The sequence below is a fragment of the Ascidiella aspersa genome, chromosome 7 (assembly GCF_963924565.1).
Source record: "Ascidiella aspersa chromosome 7, kaAscAspe10.2, whole genome shotgun sequence".
In the NCBI taxonomy this organism is placed as follows: Eukaryota; Metazoa; Chordata; class Ascidiacea; order Phlebobranchia; family Ascidiidae; genus Ascidiella; species Ascidiella aspersa.
Window position 1 is genome coordinate 23,646,528 of NC_139453.1, and position 17,795 is coordinate 23,664,322.

General features: G+C 34.8%; 1 protein-coding gene across 1 annotated transcript; it reads left to right on the plus strand.

The window, feature by feature from the left end:
- Positions 1-11,501: 11,501 nt before the first annotated feature.
- LOC146138548 (modulator of macroautophagy TMEM150B-like) lies at positions 11,502-15,586 on the plus strand. The gene is made up of 6 exons (XM_083394040.1): positions 11,502-11,617; positions 11,993-12,148; positions 12,454-12,553; positions 13,242-13,422; positions 14,320-14,345; positions 14,587-15,586. Exons 1-6 carry the CDS (start codon positions 11,541-11,543, stop codon positions 14,800-14,802), a joined length of 756 nt encoding a protein of 251 aa, XP_083250166.1. The 5' UTR covers positions 11,502-11,540; the 3' UTR covers positions 14,803-15,586.
- The last annotated feature ends 2,209 nt before the right edge of the window (positions 15,587-17,795 follow it).

A 17,795-nucleotide genomic window follows, 5' to 3' on the forward strand; every position in this document is an offset into this window, starting at 1 on the left:
AAGGACTTAAGTCCTAGTCAAGTTATTTGTAAACTAACTTAAGTCCAAGTCAAGTCTTTTTGAATAAATAACAAGTCAAGTCCCAGTCCAAGTCATCGGTTGTGTAAGTCAAGTCCCAGTCAAGTCATAATTGGAGCAAGTCAATTTTAAGTCATGTCCTTGTCATAAAAATAAAACGTTAAACTATTAGAATTTATAAACTCGCATGACTATGAACAATAACTATACTAAAAAATAAGGAAAACGGAACATATAGCAAGTAATTTGTTTTTTGTGCAAAAATTTGGACAATAGCTCAATTTTATAAATAAAATACTTAAAGAAATGCTTTACTTCAACCCAAGTCATTTGTTCAAATAACTTAAGTCAAGTCAAGTCATTTGTCAGAAAGACTTAAGCCAAGTCAAGTCATTTTATCCTAATGACATAAGTCAAGTCAGGTCATTTAAAAACAGTGACTTAAGTCAAGTCATTGAATTAAGTCATTACAACACTGATATGAATGTTAAAAAAGGTCACTAATATTTTTTTATTTATTTATCGAGAATTATAGTTTTTAGGTCTAGTTGTGGATCACAATAAAGAACAAGGATTTTTCATTTAAACAGCCACGACTATTACATAATGTAACAAATAAAAAATAACAATAAAAAAATAGTAATTAAGGATACAAATGATTATTGATGCAAATATCAAGACGGTGATGGTAATCCGGACAACGATAATCCATTTCGGATAGGATAGCTTTTTCATGCAGGTAACTGATGTTAAACTGCTGAGAACTGCATAAGCTGCCAGACCTAAGCAAACAAACAACAAAAACGCCATGGTTTTGCAAGCTACCAAGCGACTATTTCTTTACTTGTTTTCGTGTGTGTTTAACACAAGTGGGTAACTTTAGAGTTGAAAACTATTTTTTTTAAACGTGATGTTGTAATGGCAAGGTTGTATTCGTTCAGCATGCTCTGTTGAATGACATCCATTTGCCACGTGCGCGACACATAATCACAATACACAAGACACGCTAAGGTTAACATGGAACAAGGAACAGTGCTTATAGTGACATATTGACGTCAAAGTGTAATGACTAGGGTCATTTTTATTTTAACCTAAAAAAAATGTTTTTTCCATTATTTTTATCAAATTTTAACTTTATTTTAACCTAACTAAATTGCTTATTTGTAGAGGCTGCAGTTCTTCCTTGAATTGATGCCAGTTACCCAAACATAATATTTTTTCGATTTTAAACCCAAACGTAATATTTTGTCGCAAAGTCAAGGTGTTTTATGGATTTTAAAAAGTGCGTCGGATTTTTTGGCGATAGATTTAGCTTGCTTAGGCATTTTTGTATTACAGAATGTCAGTAGGCTATTCCTAAACTCCAAACTGTTGATCTTCGAAAACACCATGTTTATGAAGATGAAGTGTTTTATAAGAAATAATTTAAATACGTAACAATAAATAAAAAAATGGACAATTTGTGATAAAAGTTACCGCTGATCCAAGTGGGCATTGTGACATTTGTCCTGCTTGTATGGGTTAATATGGTTGAATTGTGTCGCAGTTACTGATTGACAATGCTTCTACGACGATTTTTACAAAAATTACTCTCAAGAAACACAAAAACTTTGTCAAAAGCCATATTTTGACAAATTTTGACTTTATTGAAAATTTTAACTTTACTTTAACCTATAAACTACTTAGAAACAGTCCCCTAGGTGCTGAAAACAACTTTATTCTTTGATTCGTGGACAGACGAGGTCCTTAAAAACATTTTAATTTATTGACTTTTGCGGCCCTAGTAATGACAAATCGTGCGTCTTCATTATGGTTTACCTATATTATATGACCTTTAAGACTTACATGCAAGTAAAGAGGTGACGTAACATCTGGTTTTAACACTATTCGATTTGTTTAAAAATTCAATAGAAGTAGAAAATAGTGTGAAAGGTTTAAATGGTAATTTCACACAAAACTTCATTATAGTTTGTAACATATTATTCAGTGGTTTACTTTAAAAAATATGTAATGTTCTATATTGTAAAAATTTATAGTGCAACTTTTTGTTATTGAGCGCATGCAATGAATAAATTAACAAGTGCTTCACGCCGCCATTTATAGTCTGCTATTGAAAAGTGGTTCTCAAACTGGAGTGCTCCTGTGGAGGTATCCAGGTGTCTCTGCAATACCATTTACATACAATTACTGATGAATTGTTGTTGCCTAAGCACATCTCTTCTATAAAGTTTTAATGACAATTCAATTATTTAGTCAATTAATAAATTGTTTCTAAACCTTTTTGATTTAAATTTAATCGGGGTCCACTTATCTTTAACGAGGAAAAGGGTTCCGCCAGTTCCAAACGTATGAGAAATACAACAAATGTGTCAAGTATACGCAGCGAACTAGCCAAATAGCCATTTAAATTAAATACAGTTTCGAAATTTAGTTTATATATATATGAATTTGAAGTTTATCTATAGTTTTGAATGAGTGCCTGTTATGACCTATAAGTGTAAAACGACTTAAAACTGAAAACAAGGTCACATGTGTCCTTTGATACTCACAGAGACACACACCAACGGCTCCGATCCAATGAGGTATTTCTGCCTTTGAAAACTAAAACAAAGCGTTGTGTTACGGCAAGTACGATTAGAACAATATAATACAGTGGTTCTAAACCTTTTTTTCTTTCGTGGCCCAATTTACGTTAAAAAAAATTCTTGTGGCCCAATAAATTTTAATAAAAAGAAAAATTGTAAAATAGGTTTAGCACAAAATACAGCAGAACATATTTCAAAACAGAATATTTATTCAAATGTACATTAGTTAGACACTTGGGCTGAACAATAAATTTAAATTTATTTTTAATTACTCCACAATAGCCATTATATTTCTGTAAAATTAATATATTGACAAAATTGAAACTAAATCTAGCTTTTTTAAATTGGTCTGTAGCTCACCTCAAATGTTCTTATGGCCCACCAGTGAGCCATGGCCCACTGGTTGAGAACCGCTGATCTAATATGAGCCTTATACATTCAAGAGCCTCATTCAATCGCGGATTTCATTTGACTTCACAACTTTTGCAAACAGAATATTAAAGACGGCAAGAAGTCATTACTTTGAGCGTGTTGCAACAATGTAAATAAATCATAAAAAAAAAATAGTTTGTAGATGCAATAGAACATATGGGTTCCTAAACTTTTTTGGTCGGTTGCCCAAATCTATTTAAGAGCGATTCGTGGCTAACCACGTGCTTTCAAGACGTTTAGCAACATCGGTCTTAAAGCGTTTCATCCAACACGGAACCGCAAACTAAAAATAACAAGCCCAAATTCGCAAAAACTCAAGGTTTGCAGCATTGCTACTCACCCACTTTGAACTGCTATAACTTCAACAAAGCAGCTAAAACCGATTAATAGCAGACAATGACCAGTCTTGCTATATTATTATTGTTTCTCAAACCAAAGCGAATAATCTCTACAACTATATAACAAAACAGTAAAATCTGTTCAAATGTGTCTGTGGCCCATTGAAAATGTCTTGGTGGCCTTACTTGGCCATAGCCTACAGTTTGGGAACCACTGCAATAAAACAATTACCTGAAAAGAGCCAGTCATTATCATGGAAAGGCTAAGAAGGACTCCAATGTACCGCATGGCCTTAATTCGTTTTGAATTTCCAATCTGCTTTTTGACGAAGCTGCAATGTAGTTTAGGTTTACACCAATCTTATGTTTAAAAATAGGTAAATACTTAACATGATAACAAAATTTGAACAAAAAAAATAAAAAAAATGAAAAAACACATCGAATTTGGTAGGTAGCATTTAACCAATTGCGGTTACCAGCAGTAAGTTAAATAATGAAAAGTAAACTAGTAACGGTATAACACTATTTTAACCAAAAAAAAAAAAAACATCGCAAGAAAATAAAGAGATTAAAATTCAATGAAAAACCTAACAAATTTAGTAGATGAATGTAACACACTGCGCTTACCAGCAGTAAGTATGGATAATGAACAGTATCAAGAAGGCGTCCGTAGACATGATCAACGTAAAAATGCAGCTTTGTGGTGGATTATCGCCGGTGTCACTAAGGAAGGGCCAAGGAAGTTTCGCAAGTTCACTGTTTCCACTTTTTAGAATGCCTAAACTGAAAATGTATAATGAGTCTCCTCAGGCAACTATAAAGATTGTCACAATCTCTGGTTTAACGTAGCAATATGATTTAAGCCAGTAAAGAAAACAAAAGTTATTTTAAATAGGGTCTGAGAAACGATGCCAGGAATTGCGGTCCAATATGCTGATATAAAAATTACCTTGACTATAGTCTTGTCATGCAACTATAGACGAAATTGCGTAAAAGCATAATCAAACCTAAAACTTATAACTATTTCATTCAAAAGTAAGGACTTTTGACAATAGTTTGCCAATCGATAAAAGTTCTATATCAAACTCACCAAACGAAGAATCCAGCTCCAGTGAAAAGCGAAAAGGCGACGGGAACAAAAGCGAACGTTTTACAAATCGCCAACATTGCAGAATGCAGTGAAAATCACCTGTAATCCCATAAGTCAAATTGCTGTTGAGACAACACAAGATTATAATTAAAGCTAATATATTATGCAAAGCTAATATATTATGCTTACTTAATTTATACGCTTAGGTGTAAATTTAAGCTAATCAGTTTTTATACTGCCCTATGTTGCAAAAATCTGGGCACAGCTTATCTTTCTTGTACTGTCCTGCATTGCGAAACACTATAGACAAAACGAATTGAATTAAAAGGACTTTTATTTCAGCACCACTGTAACAATAACATTCCTGGTGATCACAAAAATATCGAAGTTATAGGTCTCGACGCTGAATCATTTATCGTGTTTAAGGTTTACAAAAGATGAACAGCATGCATTCAGCTACAACGACGGTCACTATATTGTATCTGCCATTACATGTTGCTGTCTCTAACGGACAAACGATTTAGCGTGGAGAACTATATCAACCTCATTTGGTCAAACGTTTGTTTTTTTCCTTCTGTGTTAACAATTGCCCTGAGGCAAAACGGCAAAATTGACTAATGGCACGACCATTGGTTCAAGTTTCCCCTCATTGTGATACGTTTCTTGAATCCTGAAAGCAATACGAAAAGGGTTAAATAACTGTTTAATATATACATATAGCCGATTAATGAGAAATCATGGGATCTATGTTACCAATATTTCACTGACGGAAGTCAATGAATTGACTTAGCGCAGTCAGGTCGCCTGCTTGGTTTAAATCATTTGAACAAACCACTTAAATTACACTAAAGTTATAAAGGCAAAAACCCCCAACTTTGCCTTGTCTCAAAAAAAACATTTTCAATGTGGTAATTGGATTATTTAACTCGAATTTTGCGCTTAAAACCATTTACCTTCTAATTTTTGACTTTTCTTGTTTACTTATCGAAATGTGTTTAGAAATTATGCAAGTTTACCCAATTTGAACGGTTAACATTTATTTCGATATAAATGACCGCTTGACTCGCTGTGACAATAGGTTGGATTGGACGGGCACTTGACTTGGAAAACTGATGACTTGAACTGAACTCGACTTTGGTTGTGTTTTGCAGTTTAAATTTACGTGAAATTAAGTTGCTTTGCGAATGTTTTGCCTGCGACTCAAGTTGAATCAACTTAACTTGACTAGAACACTACTTGTTTATTATAGACCAGGGTGGCCAACATGCGGCTCGCGAGCCTCATGCGGCTCTTACGTTCATGTTGCCCTTCTGATTTTTCAGAATGTTTCGATTTCGTTTTTAGTTATGGATTATTGCCGGTTCCGACTTAGACTGTTTACCATAAGACACTTACATTTTTAGTAACTTTTGAAACAAGTTAAACGCATAAAATTTGACCAAATAATATTTATAAATCATATTATATCGAGAAATGTGTATTTTTTTATTCAGTGCGTCGTGTCTCCTATTAAATTAGAACTTTGTCTTTTTCACCAAATAAAGGCAGTAATTTCTTGATTTCTGTGATCGCTTTATGGAAGTGAGTGAGAAATGGAGTGAAGTGCTATTCTTTTCGTTTCATGTGTGTAAGGTGTGGCTCTTTGCGGTTTGCGGTTAAGCAAGCAAGAAATGCGGCTCTTGGTATCTGACTTGTTGGCCCCCCTGTTCTAGACCATCTCCAAAAGCGTTTTGTAATTGTAGACATCGTGCTTCCAAAATCTTGCACACAGGAATTCATACAGCAGATCAAGGCACGGTCTGTTGCTGACATACACAGGTTTCTTGTTAAGTATTTTTATGCTAAATTAAACTAAACGCTTTTTGCAGAACATTGTAAGAAGTTTGTAACTTTCGCAAATTCCTTGTTGTCTTGTCCGACAAACTCATTTATTGAAAAATTGTTTGGTTAACATTTTTATACACGAAAACAGAAACAGAGTTGTTTTTGGCCGCAAATTTTTAAAGTCCCCACTTCCTACTATATTCTACATGACTACAACATATAAAATGTTTTTTATGTCGCCACGTTAAATTAATATGCGTTTAAGGTATAGTTGTTTGTTATATTGTGAAAACCTAGAAATAATTGTGAAACGCAGACAAATTATTTTTCTAAACAAACTTGACATTAATCTGATAAAACCTTTTAGGTAGATGAACATAAATTGAGTGTCACGAAAAAACCCTGAAAGAATCAAATTGAAAGGGCAATAATTGTGATCTTAGGCGAGTGCTCAAAAATTTTCTCTAAGATAAACGAAATATAAACAATTTAATCCTATTAATGTGACATAGCCTAATTTTATTTTGGTAAAGTTTTTGTTTGAAAAGGTTAATATTATAGAGGTGCCTGGCATTTGCCGATGGGTCTCACGTGCTAATTGCGAGCGCTCTACCATTTGAACTACATCCCAGATGAAGAAAATCAAACCAAAGCAAGAGCATTTGAGTGGCCAGCAGTGATCAGTGGGTTTGCTGCCAGCAAAACGGAACTGGTCGATTACTGCAGCACTGTGCAAAAATAGAAAGGCCCTCAAGCGGTAATCGAAAGATATCCGTGAATGACTGCAATGAAGGTACAAATTTAAGTACAACTGTTGCGCTTCAACACCAAAAAAGGAAAATAATCACTTTATTTGTGTTGTAATTAACCTGCTTGTATATTTATACAGGTTAAACCATGGTTTCTGAAGCAGGGGTACTCGCTGCGAGAACTCTTCCAAGGGGGTGCGGTAAAGTTGAATTAGAGTCAGAAAATGCATTACGGTAATTTATTTCTTCTGAATTAAATATAAAATTAACCCAGATATTTTAGTATTATGTTATTGTGTTATCAGTTACTTGTATAAAAATAAAATTACAATGGTTTGGTTATTTAGGCAATCCTAGAAGGAGGTGCGGCGAGAATTGGTTGTTGATTTAAATAAAAAACACTTGTTTAAAGTCTATAACCCTGTGATTAGAAATCTTTTAAGGTACATGTAATTTGTAGGTAGGATTTATTCGTGGTAAAACCAGATGCGATGTTCTACCGGCCTACAACAGTTTCGTAAATCTTCCGTAGTTGTCAAATAATTATTTTCACCTTCTTAAATTCGACACAAACAATAATAGCCAACCCACGATCATCAAACCTTATCAACCCTAAACACCAAAACGATTGTAAGCTCAACTATAGCGGTCATAATAATTTAGGTAATTTTAAAAACATACTCAAGGTAAACGCTAATATTAGATATATATGTGATTTGCTTAACACATATTTTTGTTTAATTTTTTGTCATTTGTGTTTCATCGTATTTGCCAGAAATTACCGATTTCCATGACACATTAGTGCTGTAGTCGTTGCAAAAATAAGTCGTTGTTGTACGGAAGATTGTTCTTGTGAGATGCTTCGTGTATAATATGGGTTTGCAGCCCTGGTAATATGTCAATAACCATTGCTCAACTGACAACGATCACACAAGTAGTGAATTCGCCCAGCATTAACAGCTTTGTGTATAATATATGAAAACGTCTTTTATGTAGTATTTTACACGGTTCTTGTTTTGCAGTGCCTTTTCGTGTGAACTTTTAGAGCGTGGAAATATTGCTCTTTCTTGACTACATTTGTCTAACCTAAACTGAACTCTTGATAGGTTTATGTTAATACACGTGACGTCATAATGAGGCATTGTTTGTTAAATTGCTTCTTTTATTTAGGCGCTTAAAATATAATAGACGCTGCTTCACATTCTCCCGGTTCCTCAAATAGTTGGCGAGCATAATATTTTAATCGTACCACAAGTTAATTGTATTTGACACATTGCCTTTTGTGTGGAAACCGTCTCCCTGCTGTATTGCGCCAACATCTTTGCTCGCCATCTATTTTCGCCGTTGAAGCAACAGCCGCTTTATTTTCACCGCAACCTGCATTATTCCCTACGTCGCCGACGTAACGAAGCAACCCGACGAACTTCCCTGGAACCTACGCAGCTTCACACATCTTCTGGAGCGGGGTCCTGTAGCGAACCTATCGATGTCTATCCACGTTCACCAAAGCGTGCAGATCGCATTTTTTTCTATTTCGCTATTGTACATTTATAAACGTGTGTTTGTGCTGTGCCATCTCTTTACCTTAACTTAACCATGTCGCAGCTACGCAATAAAGCACCAACCGCTTTAGGGTCTTGATTTCGACAACAAACTATGTGTAATTGTGTTGTGTCTGAAATAGTAGACACATTTCCCTACAAGAATTTGGCCTCATATAGCGTTCTGCGCATAGACCGGGTCGCATACAACGAACGTTATAATTTGACTGACATTTGGTTAAGCGGTAAATCGATAAAACATTTTCATCTCTTTGATTGCGCAATTTTAGTCAATTTTATTTCTATGCCTTGTTTAATCACAAAATACTCTAAACGTTATCAGTAAAACACATCAAGTCCACATGGCCAAGTGGGCTGCGCAAAAGAAGGTATTAAAAGAAATGAGTAAGGTATAAACTATAAAAATAGTTCACTTATTTAGGTTTAGCGTTAACCATGTCCAAAGTCGACATTTTTCAAACTTTCACTTTCCTTATACCAAAATGCTGTACCAAACGTCAGGTCTGCTATTAGGATTCGGTTTTCGTGCGAAATAAATTTTACGTACAACCTTTATTGAGGCACTAATTAAAAAAAAAACTTCACAAATTTAAAGTTGTCTGTGCAAACTCTATTAATCTCTATATAAGACTATAAGCACGAGGTTAAAGTTTAAATGCAAAATTTAAGTTTGCAAGATTTAACGATTGAACATGTGACAATCTTAAGCACTTCTATTTATAAAGATTGCAATATCTACTGTAGAAAGAAATGTGTTTTAAAACAAAAAGAAAAGAAAAGAAGTGTCTCCAAAATCAATACTCAACACATCACACATTTAAATACCAATGAACACAATGTTGTTTTAGAACATAATGTTTCCTTATTATTCGGCTAATATATATATGTTTTCCGCTGAGTTGCGAGTTCATTGCCCTGACGAAGATTGGCTGAATAGGTCATCGAAACGTTTAAATGAAAATAAAAACATATTTCGGAGAAACAATTTTTAAACTAACATAATGATTGTTTAGCATCATACTGTGAAATGTTGAACTGGTGAATCCATCATAAAACGCCCAAGTAGCCCATCACACGATTAGGCCACAGGTCATGCATAGTCAATGAGTGACGACCCAGTGGGGTAGGGCAGGCAAACCTATATATAAGAAGAATGTTTACTGAACCGCGAAATACGCGGGGAAAGCCTAGCACATAGAGTTTGCTGTGAGCAAATAAAAGCTATCGCAAACAACTGCTGGTCACCCGAAGCCTATATAGTTTAGGTGTTTAGCCAGAGAGCGTCACGTATATTTAGCGTTATTGAGACTGTTAGAAATAACGAAATAGAGATCAAGATTATTGAGAATGTCTTCACATCTTGTCTTATACATTTGTTTTGTACTAAGCTGTTGCGCAATTATATTTAAAAATCACCGCGTAGTGCTCGACTGCCAAAAATAGTAGCGACCATTATAAGCATAGCTAATTAATACAGTGACTTACAAGCAAAGTAAAACGTATGTATCGTTCATATTTGTTTCGAATTTTTCGGAAATTGGGTCGACCTATATTTCGAATTTTATCTTTGTTAGATATATCTTGTAACGTAACGTCGAAGATTTGCTGAGATTGTTACCTAGAATACTAGGTTGAGACCACATTGAAAACTTCTTTAGTTGTACGTAAGCCTAAACAATGTACATGGATAAACGCGAAAAGAAGAGTGACGTATTTCCTTTCCTTTCCATTATCTATTGTGCGATGTCCTCCGAAGCTATACATGTCAAAATAAAAGCGATATAGTTTTATTGGCTTGTGAAAGGAAAAAACAACGACGTGAAACTCTATAGGGAGGGACAAACGTGCACAACAGTAGCCAGTGAGTGGCATAAAGAGTCTATCATCTCTTAGGCAATTAGCCATGTTACAACAGCTTGGCTCATACGCGTAGGATTGAAGTGATTATACTGTTTGAAGCAGCGGAACTCAACTAAAGTGCACAACGTGGTTACATGGTGTTAATACATAAACTATAGCACCGCATACTTGTAAAAAGACAATTGTTGGAGTATAGCTGAAGACATTCGTTCTGTAAGGCAATCTAACCTATCAAGTGTCCAATCTACAGGAAATATTACTTGATTGAGTCAATTAAGGCTCGTTTTTAGGTTTTCGACCTGCTGTCTAATGAAGTGTAGCCTAGTATAGTCTAAGCCAGGTTTTGCGCCATGATTTGGTTAGCCCGGGCATATAGGATAGAACACTTGATGCTACCAATTGGTTTGTTCTTGATATATTTGCCTTCTTTTGTTCTTTTGTTCTATGCCTTCTCTGTCAATGTACGAAAACCTAATTTTGGTCCTGTGAAATCCGGAGTAAATGGTTTGTTCAATACTTATGACTCAAAAAGCATAAATTAATGACCCCTTTACGCAGCGGACACAAAAAGACAGAGTACGCTACCACCAACATGCATCTGAACATTTTCTTGTAAATACGCCGCACATTGACGTTCAATGCTGTGCAATAGGCCTATTTAAGTTTAGTGGTCTTGATGAATCAATGATATTATATGCGAACTGTTGACTGCGATTCTGGCCATAAACACTTAAACAGCCCTGTAAGTACCGGTTCACCTTCTATTTTGTTGGCACAACTGTTAGACACAGATTATGCACGTAAGTCAGCGGCAACCAAACAGACAAAGCCTGTCTAAAGTTTAAAGTGGAATGTGCTTTTCGAAACAGAAGATATTCAGGCTGTGTTAATGACTGACGAATCCACTTTAAACTAATGCAAACTAACGAATGAAAGCAAGAAATTGAAAAAGGACGTTATATGAGAACACGATTGTGGAACAAGAAGAGATTTGGTCTGTTTTGTCGAATATTTTATTAAAATTTAAATGTATCGTTATCTATAGGACATTTGCTGTCAAAATCAATTAGAATCATAGGAAAATGTGGGAGTCTTGCCGATCTTTTTGCCACTTTCCAATCGCTTTTGTGTTGTTACTCGGTGGAGGATTTTTCGTATGGTAAGTGATTACTATATAGTTTGGGTTACAGTATGAATAGCCAATAAGTGTGGTTCTGAAAATAAATATTGTAAAACAAACTTTTTCGACACTCTTTTCAAGGAATTGACCAAATATACTTTTCCAACGCCGGATAATTAACATAGTCTTTGTTTATATAAGTTGAATATAACTTTCCTATAAAAGTGATTAGTTGAACGCCTATAGATGCACATCTCTTACTCATAAGAAACAGGACATTTACAGGGCCCAAGCATTGAAGTAACTTCAAATCCTAGACTTGTTTAATGTACTTGGCGCGTATTACAAGCCAACCTGTATAACAACATTGCTTTCTTGTTTAACAACCATTGGTTTGTTTATCTTTCTCCGCAGCTATGGAATCGGAATAAGCAACGAAAACTTGCAACCCCTGCCATCGTGGCCGTTCGTTAGTGACACCGGCGCAAGTCCCCCGGAAAGCTGCATCTTCACTTTGATTTTAACATGGGGTGCTTTCTTCACCCTCGTTACCATGTATTCTTATTACAGGTATATACTGTTATTTAAAAGGTTTTACAGATTTTTGCAACATATCGATATACATGTAAAGTAAGATGGTTGCTAATATATAAGAGTGGCTTTTTCAACCTTAAAATGGGACAACCATAAGATCTATGTCGCCTATTCGTTATTCACTACATTTGTGCTGCTTTATAAACAATTTTTAACCATTTAGAATATTTTAGTTTTATTTGCTGCATCCTTGTTGAAGTGGCATTTCTTCTCAAGTTTACCATAAGGAACACTCTGATTCGTTTTTTTCCACGCCAGAGATTTTTTTGTTTGTATTGTAGGTACGTGATACAATGCGACGGCCAATCTAAATGCAATATTGCCGGTGTAATAGTCGGAACAATATCTTGTTTTGGAATCACTATGGTGGGCGCTTTTCAGGTTAGTCTGCGTTCGTCTGGCGGCGAACATATTTCCTCTATAAACAAAATAGATGGAAAATTTGATTTTATTGCCGATCGTTGCTTGACGAGCGTACTGAAGCTATCACATATAAAACAAAAACAGTGTTACCTGCTAAGTTGTGTTAAACTTTAAACCACAAATAAACGACTCAATATAAAACAAACAATATACTTTTCTGTTTTAAGAATAGCATGTTAGCTTCCGGGTCGAAAATACTCTTTTAATAATGTAAATCAAAATTCATTACAATTTTTGGTCCAGTGTTGCAAACAAGTCATTTTTAAATGTCTTATACCCGTAACTAGTTTTTTTTACCTCATAAAATGTCTAGTCCAAGCTTTGTATTTGAAGTTCAAACCATTAACAAATAATGTCCAAGCTTTTGACAAAACAATAATACTAAAAATTATTAAAATGAAAAAATCCTTTGATTGCGAGAATTATTTCCAAAAAAATACAACCAAAAACAACAACATATGTTATTTTAGCCTTTTATACTACTTCAAAAATGAAGTCATTTGTCTAAATAACGCAAACCAACTATCAGCGTTCCACCAGAAAACGATTCATCAAGCCTAATTACTTGAAATCAGCAATTTAAATGCATTTTGACCAAGCCATTGTCACTTACTAGGTTATCAAAACATTTATTTTTACTTTGCAGTGGACTAATGTCCTTGCCCCTCATCTAGTCGGAGCTTTTTTGGCCTTCATTGGAGCCATGATCTACAGTTGCATCATCGTTTATGTCTCTTGGCATCAGCTCATGAACAAGGTGCACAAGAAAAACGTCGTGGTGCTTCGAATCGTTATCACATTCCTGGAGTTGGTTTCGTTTGTAGTTCGTATCCTTTGGCATAGTTGTGGACGCGATATTTTTAAAAGACCTAGTCCCAGTCAAGTAATTTATAAAATAACTGTTGAAGTTAGTCTTTCGAAAAAATAAAACAAAGTAGGTCCCTGTCCAAGTCATAAGTGGCCAAAGACAAGCCCCATCAGTCAAGACATTGTAAAAGCAATTATCTCAAAGTCAACCACTTCTATAAAAATGAACCATAAGCCAATAAAATTGGTAAACTCTTCGCATTATGGGCAATGATTCAAACTAAAAAAAACTAAAAAAACATTCGGCAATTTAATTGTTTTTAACAAGAGAAAAGTTGCTCAATTTATAATAAAATGTTTAATAAGAACCATTATTTTCAGCTCAAGTCATTGGATAATTTTTACTAAAACGACTTAAGTCAAGTCAGGTAATTTGAAAACAGTGACTAAAGTCATGGATCATTGTCAAGTCTTTTGACTTGTCATTTTGCTTAATAACTGTCATTTGTTATTGATTGTTTTTTTCCACAACACTTGGACAAGTAATATAAATATAAAGTTTGACAGACCTGCAACTTAAGAGTCCAACGGGTATAATTATGCGAAAGTAAGGGCAATTCTAAATGGTTAATGTACCAAATATTGAATAAGCACAAGTTGATGCAACCAAAAATGACCAGCGACTAATAAAATGTTTTTGTTAGGAGCCAATTGGATATATATTTAAATGCTTGGTATGGCATTTGAAACGCCCAATTACTTGTTTTAATGATGTTATTCCAGCTTAAGTTTTGGTATAGGCCGTTCTGCATGTAAGTTATGTAAAAAAAAATTCTTTAATGCTTTGTGGCACCTCGGTGATACACATATGCCAAACCTTTTTTCTTAGCTTTGTTTGCCGTACTGCTGCTGATTAGTAATCGTTGGGAGCATTTTGATGAACGTAAGTTGTATTACTTAGTTTGTTACACAAATTTCTTATTTATTTTACTTAATAAGGATGACGTTTTTTGACGTTTCAAGTTGATAAACCTTTTGTTTTTACAAGTTTAAATAATAGTTATCTTTCGAACATTATAATCCGAATTATTTAAATCTTTGAACAAGACTTTACATCTATCAATCAGGAAAGATTGTTCTTAATGTTCTTCTCAAGACGTTTGAAAAACCACTATTTTTGTCAGAACGATTCGGCCCAGTACAGAAACGTCGCCACCATTTCGGAATGGTTCCTTATTTATTTGGCAATTCTCTTCGTGGGCACTCTGGCGTACGACCTCAGGTACATTCGATCTCACACCCTCACCCTGGGAATTTCCCACATTGAGCACCCTAACCTTCAAATGGACGAGGGACATTCAACTTATCAGTCGACAGGGGATCTTCATATGGAGCCGTAGTTTAAGTGCAGACGTACTGCATTTTGTAAAGATCATTTGTTAGATGCCTTCAAATTGCGGTACTCCATTTTTAAAGTTAACCTGTAAAGCCGAGAATAATACAAAAGTCCAGCATTAATAAACTAGTTTTCAGCATATTCTTAATTATTGTTTAGGATATTAATTTAAAAGCCACAAAACTCTCTTAGAAAAAGTTACATGAGATAAAGTGTTTTGGATTTTCTGCTAGTAAACAATCGTCTTTGCGAAACGCATAAAATTGATAACCCGTTTATTTACAATCACCCATCAGCGTGAAAGAATATTTTTTACTTTTTACGGCTGCCACACTGTGTGTTGCACTGTTTATTGTCACAGGCGATTACACCCTTTTTCTTTTTTGCCATTTTAGTAAAGGTTCGTAAATCGGGATGTTGTTTAGAAAATGCTTGTTGCACCTCAGTAAACGTAAAAAAGGATCAATGTACAGTAAGAAATGTTATAAAAACTTTTCGGAAACCTCATGACAAAAAGCAAATTAATGTCATTTATGCAGGATACATTCACAGTTTGAACCAAATATTTGTAATAGATTTCGCCTATGAACGTTCTTTTTCTATTCCCATTTGCAAAGAGTTTAAATATGTATACCATTACGGAGATTATACTTCTGAAGTTCTTTTGTTTTATTTCTGTAAAACTGTTTGTGTTTAATTTTGATATTATCATGAGTTCTTTATCGCGTTGCAACAGGTTTCTATGCAGTTCGTTAATCTGTGTTCGGAGTTGTAAGTATTTTCAAAAAGAGAAATTTATAAACAATGTAATGTTTGATCCCTAATTAAGTATCTTGCAAGTATTTCGTTTTCTCCCACTATTTTATGTAACATCGTTCTTAACTCCCAAATGAAGGTGTTTCACTAACGTGAAATCAAAACCAGTTGAGATAACAAAGCTTGCCTTGCGGGCAACAATTAAAAGCAGCGCGTTCTTAATCAAATCAGTGTAGGGCGCCTAATCATGCAGTCATTAGGGTGCTGTACGCAAAAGACCGGCACAATTTTCAAGCAACGAGCGGTGTGTGCCAGTGCTGATTCTGTTTAGTATTGAAGCAAAAACAATGTTAGGAATTGCATAAGATTGTCGCAGGTCATTTTGTTGCAGCAAAGTCACGAAGTAGTTAATACAATTTTTGTTTGAAAAAGTATTAAACAGGTAGTGGTTGTTTGATAAAATGGATCTCATTTATTGCCGACTGTAGTTGTATTAGGGCAGGATTTTCGATTTAGGATATTATTTAGCCTACAGGTATGTCACTTCATATTTTAAACGTTGGTAACTGCACATATTGACTGTAAGACAAGGAAGTCGTATAACTAGTAGTCACCTCTTTTTGTTTAATGCCTTATGCCAATGTAGGGAAATATTAGGTTTGTTCAGCCAAAGTCGTAAAACCTAATATGACTTTATAGTCTTGCGTTACTTGCCTTAATTCTTGTTGGGCAGTGTGGTTATTTCTTTTATGAAGGTGTATACAGTGGTGGGATTCAACCGGTTCGCACCGGTTCTATAGAACCGTCTCACAAAATTTTATGAGATCAGCGAACCGGTTAGCATTACTGGTTACTGTCAATGGATTTTTGCATCTTATCTGATACACAGATTTTTAAGATCCATGTACCTCACGTGTTATTTTTTCAAAATGTGCAATGGTCAAGGTCGCAAGTAACAGTCATATATTGTGTTAATTTTTATTATTGTAGTAATTTTTCTTTGTGACAGTGGGTCTGAAGATTCCATTGTTGCGTCATAAGTATACGTCATGAGGCTAATGCTTTTTAGTGTGGCTGTTAGCAGTGATGGGATTCAACCGGTTCCAACCTTTCCTGGGTTTGCTTCCTGTTATTGCAACTACTTTAATTATTTGCCGAAAAATATGACTTTTTGCAACAGAACCGACCGAAAAATATGACTTTTGTGATAGAACCGGCTGACAAAAATTTGAATCCCACCACTGGGTGTTTACCATACCTAACGCGATACACGAAACATTTTTTTTGATTTTAGATGTTTTACATAGAATATACAACAGCTTATAAGTTAAAAAGTGTCGACATTATCAACTGAAAATGAGTTCGACATCTTTCAAAAGACTGGTTATTTTGCTGATGGAAATGTTACTGCTGCGCCACGAAGGAATATAACAAGTAAGTCTTTAGCTAAATGATCGACTTATCACACGACTTAAAGCCTTTGTTACAACATTATTACATAAAATATCCGATCCCCTATTTGGGAGAATGGCCATTAAACACCCGTGTGTTGAGGTAGGTTTGGGAAAATCCTTCAACAAAAAATTACAGTTGATTATTATTATTGTTATCCAAACAAATAAATAAATAAAACATCTCTTAAGTGTGTTCAATAAAACATGTCTACGTGTAAGTGTTCTGTTGTAGGGTCTCGTGCGTTTAATCTCATTAATGTGTAATTTGAGCTCTATAGGACTGTACTACTTCGAGCATCCAGATATACCACGTTATATTTTTAACAGTGAATTTCGGGACAATGAGTGTGTAATATAACTTTTCATTGAAACCAGCAGGATACCGTGCTTCATTTTGCGATTTTCGTGTGACAGTAATCTTCGACCCCAATGCTTCGTGACGTAAATCAAAACAAAATTTTATTGAAAAAATTTTGAAACCCTAACATATTAGCTCTTGCGTTTGGTCCTTTTAAATAGAAGTATTTACTGATTTTTTTTAACTAACTGTTACGAAAAGAATCAATACTGTTCTCATGAGATTTAAAACCTGTGCTGTCTGACACTGGACGTTAAAAGCATTTTTACCTTGATCTGGGCATTGCGTGTTACGCCTTTCATATGCATGACAGTTGTAATGTACGCAGCAACTGAAGTCGTTGGGTATAGATAAAACCACGGTAAAAAGTTTGACTGACAAGGGTTCAAATGACAAGTTTCAACGTTTTTTTCACATATTTTAAATTGT

What these genes read in the sequence shown, in the direction of transcription:
- LOC146138548 (XM_083394040.1), top strand. Translation starts at nt 11,541, where the DNA reads ATGTGGGAGTCTTGCCGATCTTTTTGCCACTTTCCAATCGCTTTTGTG. An exon ending in GTTGGTTTCGTTTGTAGTTC is followed by an intron (nt 13,423 to 14,319) that starts GTATCCTTTGGC and finishes GCTGCTGATTAG; the next exon opens with TAATCGTTGGGAGCATTTTG. An exon ending in TTGGGAGCATTTTGATGAAC is followed by an intron (nt 14,346 to 14,586) that starts GTAAGTTGTATT and finishes TATTTTTGTCAG; the next exon opens with AACGATTCGGCCCAGTACAG.